The following is a 9,573-nucleotide window of genomic DNA, read 5'->3' as shown; positions in this document are numbered from 1 at the left end:
TTACATCGAGGTCCCACGTTCGGAACACTGGGACCAGATGGGGCCTTTTTCGTGTCTGCGTAGGTTTCCTTTGGATGCTCCGGTTTCCCACTGCTGTAAAAGTTATACTGAATTTCAATTTGGATGAATGGGCCAAACGGTGAAACAGTTCAACCCATATCCCTGCAAAAGCTAGGTTAAAAAAAAAAATAACGAACCTAACTTAAAGCAGTACTACGTGTTTACCTTAATAAATCCTTTCCGTAGTCCCTGTGGGGGTAATACAAGTGTTTATGGGATGATTGGAGGGTCTTTCATCTCCCCCTGGTGTCTCTGGACAGAAAACCATGTTTGCAACTTGACTGCCACCGGCCCGGAGAAAGCAATACACACTAATGAAATCACGAAGAAGAAGCTAACATGCTAACGGGCAAAGCTAACGTCACTTTAAACAGTATTTACAGCAACGTTTGAGTGAAAAAAAAAAAAATTCCATTGTATAATTGGATGCACAGTAACCCTCTCTCCCTTCGCCTTTCCTGTCAGCATAGTATTTACTCTCCAAGACAATTAATAAGTTAAAAAAATCGGAACTTGCTACTACACCTGCAGTTGCGCTTATGGCCTCTAGGGGGAAGAGTTACTTAGTAGCTACTGCTTTAAAATGAAGTTGCAAAACATGGAAGATATATGTAATTAGTTAACTAATGACAGAACATCTTCAGCCAGTTCCCATCACCATCTCTGCTCCCAGTAATGATTTGTATATATGTACATTTTTAATGGTCTTTAATCGGATTTTAGGCTGGGTTTTCTGTAACAAGATTCAGTTGCATAGGTAAAGGTTAACGTGCCACCATACCTTCGCTTTACGCACGGCATAACCCACAAGCTATTGGAGCAATATGCAAATCTAATGTTTTACGCAAGGATATTATGTCATTCAGTGTAAATGACCCAAATTGACAGAAATGTATATATATTGAGCAGCAAAAGATCTGAAAACTGCTTAAATAATAATTTCCATGGAGGAAAAAAAAGGAGCGCGTCAATGTTCAATCCCCGCGTAAACATGAAACCGACGCTTTTCTAAAAACAGTGGTCCAGAGGCGCCCTCTTGTGGTCAAACCGTACACTGCGAAAGCTTCTACTAAAAATGACATCACAAACAAATTCGACTCTGAGTACCAAACTATATTTATTGTATACAGTAGTAAAAGACCACAAATAATGTACAAATCAGTAGAGAAACCAAAAACATGAAAAACCTGGGCCCAGCTCTTGCTTTCAATCTAAATTTAAATGCACGCTCCATTTACCTTTACCCAATACTTGTGCGTTTGCTTATTAGAGAAAAAAAATAATAATTTGAGACTATCAAGACATGACGTTCCCAATCTAGAAAGCTTTATAGCCTACGGTAACATGCACATTTCTTTTAAAAAACACGGAAGATCAAATTTATCTCAAACTTTGGTGGTGTTTTGCAACCTACGTGTAAAGAACTGGGCCTTCGCGTGTAGAGAACATATCCAGACTGGTTTGTTCAAAGTGACGTCCCTGCCTACCTAATACGCAGCCATGAGGCGCTATCTATGCTGTACACACTATTGGGAGACTGGCGTGACATCTCGAAAGTTTGCACACTGCTTCGAAAAGGGTGTTCAAACAAAATGACCTGTACTTCTCGTCCTGTACAAACAAGAAAATAAACGATACATTAAAATTAGACAGCAGAAAACACACACGGACTTCTTGGCACGACTGAAAGCTTGTCCAGGATAAAAGTCGTTCCCAACAACTTCCCCCCCCCCCATAATTACAGGAATAACAAGCTTTTAGTAGTGTTTTGTCAGCAACAAATTCGACTTGGAGAAAGTAATAGAAGCTTGAGCTAAGTTTCAGAGTAGACATACGTATTTGAAAAAGGGATGTAGTTAATTTTAATGTCAAAATTTATTCTTCTCACTCCTCCTCCTCCACAGCTTCCATACAATGGCGATATCAACTGACAAAACGGCTGAATTTAGCGGCCTGTGAAACCGTGTGGGCCGCTTCAAACACATCGAGCCCCACTGCCCTTCGCACAGAGTCAAAAATGTTTGTGGAGAACTGTGCAGAGCGAGTGTTTTACAAGCAAACAAAACAGATTAGCGCAAAAAGAGAACTTCCTAAAATGCAATAAAATGCAGATACAATTAAAAATACATTGACATGGGTGCGAAGAGTCAGCATTCTGAACAATCAAACATGAGGAAGTGTGAAACAGAAGATGGGATGCGTTTACTTCTGGAGGCTTGGCGCTCAAAGACTTAACATGGCAGAAAAACGGAACCTATATTTGAGTGAAGACTAGAGACCTAGAAGCTGCGGCAAACCAGGAACAGCCCCGGACACGGATGGTCCGAATGCGCAGAGAGAAAAAGGTGGGGGGGGATTTGGATCCAATTTGGATTCAAAAGACAGCTGACCAAAGTTCAGTCCAGGCAGAGACAGTACATACACGAGGACGACCCTCCACACCTCGATGGGAAGCCATGACAAAACGAAGCTCGTAATAATAATATAAGAATAAGAAGACGACGACGAAAGAAGTCGAGGAGCGATGAGGAAGGAGGTGGTCTGGAGGGGAGGGAGGGGCTTAGCAGTGGCCACCTGTCTGCTGCTGGAACACGTCTATAGTGTCTTCATCCTCCATCTCCAGCTAAAGAGGGCAACAAAAGTGAAAGATCATCATTATTATTATTGTAGAACATCAACTGGATAGGTAATTCCAGAAAAACAAACAAACAGACCTGTGCCGGGGTGTCCGTCTCGTTAATCGGCTGCCCATCAAACCTGAATCGAATCTGCCTTATTGAAAGACCCTGGAAAATATAATTGAAGAAATGAATAAACCAACGTTTATCATGAATACGCTGAAAGATTATTAAGGTGTGATGACTTTTATGGCAGCTGGGAAGCCTACTGCCCAATTCAAAGTACTCTCAACATTTCGATTTCTTGGCCTCACCTGTCTTTCGCAGTACGCCTTCATTAATTTGCTGAGGGGGGTATGCCTTTTAATTTTGAACTGGACCACTGATCCATCCTGTCCGGCCACTTTGAGGTTGATGTGGTCATTCTCGGTTTTGACTCCTTCCTGAAACGCAGAGCAAAAAAACACAAGTTAGGTGGCGTGTCGTGTGCAAGGTTAGGTTCCTGATGATAGTAATAGTCAAATCATGAAAGTTGCAAAAACTGCTGGGGAGATCTAGAAAATACCCCCCCCCCACTGCCACCACCTCAGCCAAGAAATAAAAGGTCAGCGTGCAAATTAAGACAATTGTAAAGTCAGTTCTCATTTAACCTCTTAACCTCTTAACTACCACCTGAACCGAGCACATTTTTTCCAGCTTTACCCCAATCCAAAAGCTTCTGGAAAAAAGGTGTGAAAATATCAACAAAACAGACGAAAACAATGAGGAAAATGTGAAAAAAGTGAGGAAAAAATGGACGAAAAAGTGACAAAAAATGTACAAAAAAATGACAAAAATGTACAAAAAAATTGAGAAAAAATGGCCGAAAAAGTGACAAAAAATGTACAAAAAAATGACAAAAATGTACAAAAAAATTGAGAAAAAATGGCCGAAAAAGTGATAAGAACTTGACAAAAAAATCCAAAAATTTGACGAAAAAGTGACAAAAAAAGTCACGAAAATTTGACCAAAATGAGATGACTGCCCAACAAAAAAAATGATGAAAAAAAATCTGATGAGGTGAGGAAAAAGATCAATTTAGTTTTGTAGGTCTTAGCTTTCAAATGAGGTGGTGCACTGGCCTACAGGATTTGGGTAAAGCTGAACTGGAGAAAATGCTCTCAGTTCAAGCGGGAGTTAAGAGGTTAAACCAAAGAACATGTTAAGCCTAGATATCTGCTGAGGCTAAACCAGGACGTTTCTGTGCTATTTTTTTTGCAGTTTTTCCCTCATGCTTTCCATAAATATCGCTCGATTAAATCCCTTTAAAGCTTGAGATAGGCTTCTACGCATGCACCTCCCACCTCTAGAGCCCATTAACAATAGTTTACACTGCACAGAAGCTAAACTCTCCAGCAAACCTCCACAGCCCACATTAGCTAAACACTGGCACCGCGCGGCTAACTGCCCACACTGAGCTAGCGTTAGCATGCTTAGCTTCAGGCTAGTCTCAACGGTCTGCACGCGAGCGAACCGACTCAAAAGCACACGACGTGGAGCCAGCTGAAGCTAACACTGCGCGGCTTATAGTTCCACGCAACTCTTTGTTATTTATTTGCGACGGCAGCGAATATCTGGGTTAGGGTCGATGCGTCCCATTTTTTATTTTTTTTTGCGCTTCGTTTTAGCGCTGCTGCAGTTGCGGCAGTTGCGACGTTTGCGACGTTGCGGGCTTAACGCGGTTCGGTTTGACAAAGAAAGGAAATACGCGAATACTAGAACGTCAGAATGGTTAAATAAAGTATATACGGCCAAGTGAAGGCAACACGTCTAAGCTAACGGGGGTTCACGGTAGGTTTTGTGGACGTATGTGAGAGAAGTCCGAGCTCAAGGTAATAAAGGACGGAGTTTGCGGGTGCCCCATTCATTTGCGGAGAAAAGACTGCGCCGATTTAGAAACGTGCAAACAACCAAGCCGTTTTTCTTGGCCGCATCTAACCGCCTGTGGGGTCGGATCAGCGGTGAAAGCCCCCCAAGGAGCGCGCCTTACCTTGGGCTTCTCCTCGGACATCGTTGGGCCGGTCCGGTGTGCTGTAGGTGAAGAATTGATGGGTTTTTATTTGTCTTTCTGCCGCCTTCTGTCCTCCTCCTGCTCAAGCAGCGTGCGCGCGCTTCAGACCGCTGCCCCCGCACGCTATTGGGCCCCTGAAACCACGTGACATGAAGCCTCGGGAGCGCGGAGACGAGCGCGCGCACTTCAGCGAAATACTCGGTCACGATGGCGATCCCCGTCAAAAGACTGAGCAAAAGCCACACGGTGTAATATTTCCTCCGATACATAGAATACAAGTGTTTGTTTTGTTACAGATATTATTTATTGTTGACCTCTTAACATCTTTTTCCTCACGTCATCAGATTTTTTTCCCATCATTTTTTTGTTGGGTATTCAACTCATTTTTTTATTTTAATTTTTGTCATGTTATTGTCATTTTTGTCAAATTTTTGTCATTTTTCCGTCATTTTTTTCTGTCACATTTTTGTCATTTTTTTTGTCATTTTTTGTCAAATTTTTGTCATTTTTTGGTCATTTTTTTGTCACATTTCTGTCATTTTTTGTCATTTTTTTGTCTTTTTTTGCCAATTTTTTGTCATTTTTTTGTCACATTTTTGTCATTTTTTTGTAAATTTTTCATCACATTTTTGTTATTTTTTTGTCAATTTTTTGGTCACATTTTTGTCATTTTTTTGTAAATTTTTCATCACATTTTTGTTATTTTTTGTCAATTTTTTGGTCACATTTTTGTCATTTTTTAGTCATTTTTTGGTCATTTTTTAGTCATTTTTTTGTCAAATTTTTGTCATTTTTTTGTCACATTTTTGTCATTTTTTTGTCAATTTTTCATCACATTTTTGTCATTTTTTTGTCCATTTTTAGTCATTTTTAAGTCATTTTTTTGTCATTTTTTGTCAATTTTTTGGTCACATTTTTCTCGTTTTTTTGTCAATCTTTTATCACATTTTTGTCTTTTTTTTTTCTTTTTTTTGTCACATTTTTGTCATTTTTTTGTCAATTTTTTGGTCACATTTTTGTAATTTTTTTGTCACATTTTTTTGTCACACAAAACAATATTAAAATCAAGCAGCTAAATGCAAAGTGTTCGACTTCGTGAAGGTCAGCTAAAAGACACAAAATCGTACTATCGCTGTTCTCTGTTGTGTTGAAAGGTCAAAGGTCATCGCATCTCTGGAACCAAAATGACCTCGAGTTTTGAATTACGAGACCACACGATGGCAGCGCAACAGCTTGTACCTCATTTGAAAGCCAAGACCTTCTAGTTTCTAAAAGTATGTGTAAGATCTGGGTGAGCGAAACACAACTTGTATCATATTTGCCATTCCGGACCCGAATCATGGGAATTAGTTTGAGGAGCCACAGTCTGGTACAAAGCATCTTTTTAAATGATTTGTGCTGAAATTTAACCTCTTAACTCCCACCTGAACATGTTTTCTCCAAATTCTCCAAATCTAAAAGCTTCTTCAAAACAGAGGCAAAAAACGAGAAGAAAATGAGGATGTAAACGCAATAAAAAAGCTAAAAAGTGACCCAAAAAAGGCGATTTTTTTTTCAAAAACTCAACAAAAAAGTGACTAAAATCCAGCAAAAAAGACTAAAATCTGACAAAAAAGTGACAAAAATCCAGCAGAAAAAATGACAAAAATCCAGCAAAAAACAGAGAAAAATCCAGCAGAAAAAATGACAAAAATCCAGCAAAAAAAGGCCAAAAATCCAGCAGAAAAAAATGACAAAAATCCAGCAAAAAAGACTAAAATCTGACAAAAAAGTGACAAAAATCCAGCAGAAAAAATGACAAAAATCCAGCAAAAAACAGAGAAAAATCCAGCAGAAAAAAATGACAAAAATCCAGCAAAAAAAGACAAAAAAACAGCAACAACAACAATCACAATGTGAAGTGCTTGCTGGGTCATCATTACCAAATCATACTTTTTTTTAATGCAGTCAAATTTTTTAATTAAAAATGTATTTGTTAAATTTGACTAAATATAACCTTTTGTTTGTGAAGAGCATTGGATCATCTGTATCTTCAGCGCTGTTTGACTCGTCGGGCTTTGGGAAACTTGTGACACAGGCTCGTAAGGCGTCCCATTTGTACCTAAACTCGATGATCTTGTTTATGTATTGTATATCGAGTTGGTCACAAGGCTGTAAAACGGTTCTGGGGCCTCTTGAATCTTTATATAAATATGCACTCAAGATCCATGATGATAAACCCAGGCGTTATCACCATCGTCAGATACTAAATAAGTCTGGAATTCTGAATTTTAAAAACCTAATATTCTACACTAATGTTTACTTACTTTTTAAAATGATCCATGGAGTCACTGCACCGCTCCTGAGAAAATGTGTAACTCTATGTACTGATAAAATGACTCTTCTAGAGGAGAATGCAGCGTCCCAAAATGTACAACTGCCAACAGAGATTATTGCAAGTACGACAATTAAAAGATTTGCGCAGTTTGACTAAAAAAATGGCTTCTAGAAAAAACAACTTGCTCATGACCTGTAACGAAGCCATGAAGGAGCGACCGTTCACCCAGAAAAAGGGCCGGTAGAAAATGCTCTAATGTTCCATCTTGGTTAAATGAAATGCATGTTTTTAAACGTATAAATCCATGGTCAAGTATTCATCTACATTTAAAATCTGTTTTTGTACTGCAAGATCAACCTACCCCTCCCCTGGAACCACCACCTTAACGTAACAGCTGCCCCCACGACCCGGCAACGGACAAGTGGAAGAAGATGGATGGATGGAAGATCAACCTGCCCAGGGACTACAGGTGGAAATGAGCACTTTTGCCATCAAATCAAATCAATTTATTTGTATTGCGCTTTTCATGCATGTCATGTAACACAAAGGTTAGTGCTAGATCGAATGCTCCGGAGGGACAGTCTGCTGTGATTTTGTATAGATCTATGAGTTGGTTTGTCTAAAAATACAAATAATCCTAATCCTAACCCTAGTCCTTAACTCCCAACTGAACTGAGCACACTTTCTCCAGTTTGGCTTTACCCCAATCCAAAAGCTTCTGGAAAAAAAGGTGTGAAAATAGCAACAATACTAACATGAAAACAATGATGGAAATGTGACAAAAAAAAGTGACGAAAAATTGATGAAAAAGTGGCAAAAATGTCACAAAAATGCCACTAAAAATTGACATTAAATTGACAAAAAAGTGACAAAAATGTAACAAAAAAATTACAAAAATGTGACAAAAAATGGATTAAAAATTGATGAAAGAATGACAAAAATGTGACAAAAAAAATACAAAAAAGTGATAAAAAAGTGAAAAAAATGTGACAAAAAAATTGACGAAAAAATGACAAAAATGTGACAAAAATGAGTTGAATAACCAACAAAAAAATGTTGGGGAAAAAAATCTGATGACGTGAGGAAAAAGATCCTCTCGGTTCAGGCGGGAGTTAAGAGGTTAACCATTTCCCTGGCCCTAACCTTAATTTGCGTCATGATATCTCACGTTTTCACAGCAGACTGTCCCTCCCGAGCATACGATCTAGCACTAACCTAACACAAAGTGCTTTACAGATTTAAAAACATTCTCTCACACCCACCTCCTTCCAAAAATACAGACGCATTGTCGCATCCACACTCCCCCCACCCACCTCCCCAGAGACACACCACACAAGCACACAACACACCCCCAAGGTAAAACAGTGGAGACTATGGACAAAAGGCTAAGATAAGGCTGGGTGCAGATGAACCAGGTGAGGGAACACCATCCAAGGAGCCGTCTGCATCGGGAGCGGCTCCTCGGCTGCAGCCACAGGGACCAACACAGGGTGCCCAGACAACACCACACCTCCATCCAGACACCCACAGGACAGCACCCCAGCAGCCACAGCCAATCACCGCTCCCGAGGCAGAGGGCTCCTCCAGAGGAAACTGGAAGAGCTATAACCTGGTACAATGTAGGGCTGCTCGATTATTGAAAAAATAATAATCACGATTATTTTTGTCATAATTGAAATCACGATTATTCAAACGATTATTTGTTGCCTTTAAAAAAATCCATCAAAAAAGTGACAAAAATCCAGCAAAAAAATGACAAAAATCCAGCAAAAAAGTGACAAAAAATCCATCAAAAAAGTGACAAAAATCCATCAAAAAAAGACAAAAATCCAGCAAAAAAGTGACAAAAATCCATTAAAAAAGTGACAAAAATCCAGCTAAAAAGTGACAAAAATCCATCAAAAAAAGACAAAAATCCAGCAAAAAAAGACAAAAATCCAGCAAAAAAGTGACAAAAATCCAGCAAAAAAAAGACAAAAATCCATCAAAAAAGTGACAAAAATCCAGCAAAAATAGTGACAAAAATCCAGCAAAATAGTGACAAAAATCCAAAAATTAAAAATTAAAAAAATAATAATAATAATTGAAAAAAAATAATTTAAAAAAAAGTAATCGAAATCGTAATCGAATTTCGATTAATTGCACAGCCCTAGTACAATGCATCTTTCCTTTTGGTCATTGTTAAATTGTGCACTGTCCCCGTCTGAATAAAAAACATACCATACCATACCATACCACTGTAAAGCGCAAGTATAAGTTATTACAACATGAGCAGGGGGGGAAAAAAACACTGAAAAGGTTGTAGCCCACATTCTATCAAATAACTCAATGTCAACAAAAAACAAATGCTGATCCAAAAGTTTATTGTCACAATATGTACATATAAGAGCAGAGGTTAGACAGTCTGAAGTCAAAGTCAATGGATTTTTATCCCAAAAAAAAAAAAGGGGAAAAAAAAGAAATCTGTGGAAGTAACCAATTCCAGCTCAAATGCAAATGGAAGCGAAGATATAAAGATAAAACATTTT

The 9,573-nt window shown here is 38.8% G+C and overlaps 1 protein-coding gene across 1 annotated transcript; it reads right to left on the bottom strand.

Annotated features, from left to right (window-relative positions):
- Positions 1-1,158: 1,158 nt before the first annotated feature.
- On the bottom strand, positions 1,159-4,855 carry LOC306976152 (small ubiquitin-related modifier 3). The gene is made up of 4 exons (XM_079574039.1): positions 4,708-4,855; positions 2,993-3,121; positions 2,775-2,846; positions 1,159-2,683 (listed from the first exon to the last, which is right to left on the bottom strand). Exons 1-4 carry the CDS (start codon positions 4,726-4,728, stop codon positions 2,621-2,623), a joined length of 285 nt encoding a protein of 94 aa, XP_079430165.1. The 5' UTR covers positions 4,729-4,855; the 3' UTR covers positions 1,159-2,620.
- Positions 4,856-9,573: the final 4,718 nt, after the last annotated feature.

Source organism: Gobius niger (assembly GCF_951799975.1).
Source record: "Gobius niger genome assembly, chromosome: 16".
Taxonomy (NCBI): domain Eukaryota; kingdom Metazoa; phylum Chordata; class Actinopteri; order Gobiiformes; family Gobiidae; genus Gobius; species Gobius niger.
This window is presented reverse-complemented; position numbering and strand designations above follow the sequence as displayed.

Excerpts from the sequence above, each read along its gene's own strand:
- LOC306976152 (XM_079574039.1), bottom strand. The coding sequence starts at position 4,728 with ATGTCCGAGGAGAAGCCCAAG. Across the intron at positions 3,122-4,707 it reads TGTCCGAGGAGAAGCCCAAG|GAAGGAGTCAAAACCGAGAA; the intron begins GTAAGGCGCGCT and ends TCTGCGTTTCAG. Across the intron at positions 2,847-2,992 it reads AGGCGTACTGCGAAAGACAG|GGTCTTTCAATAAGGCAGAT; the intron begins GTGAGGCCAAGA and ends TATATTTTCCAG.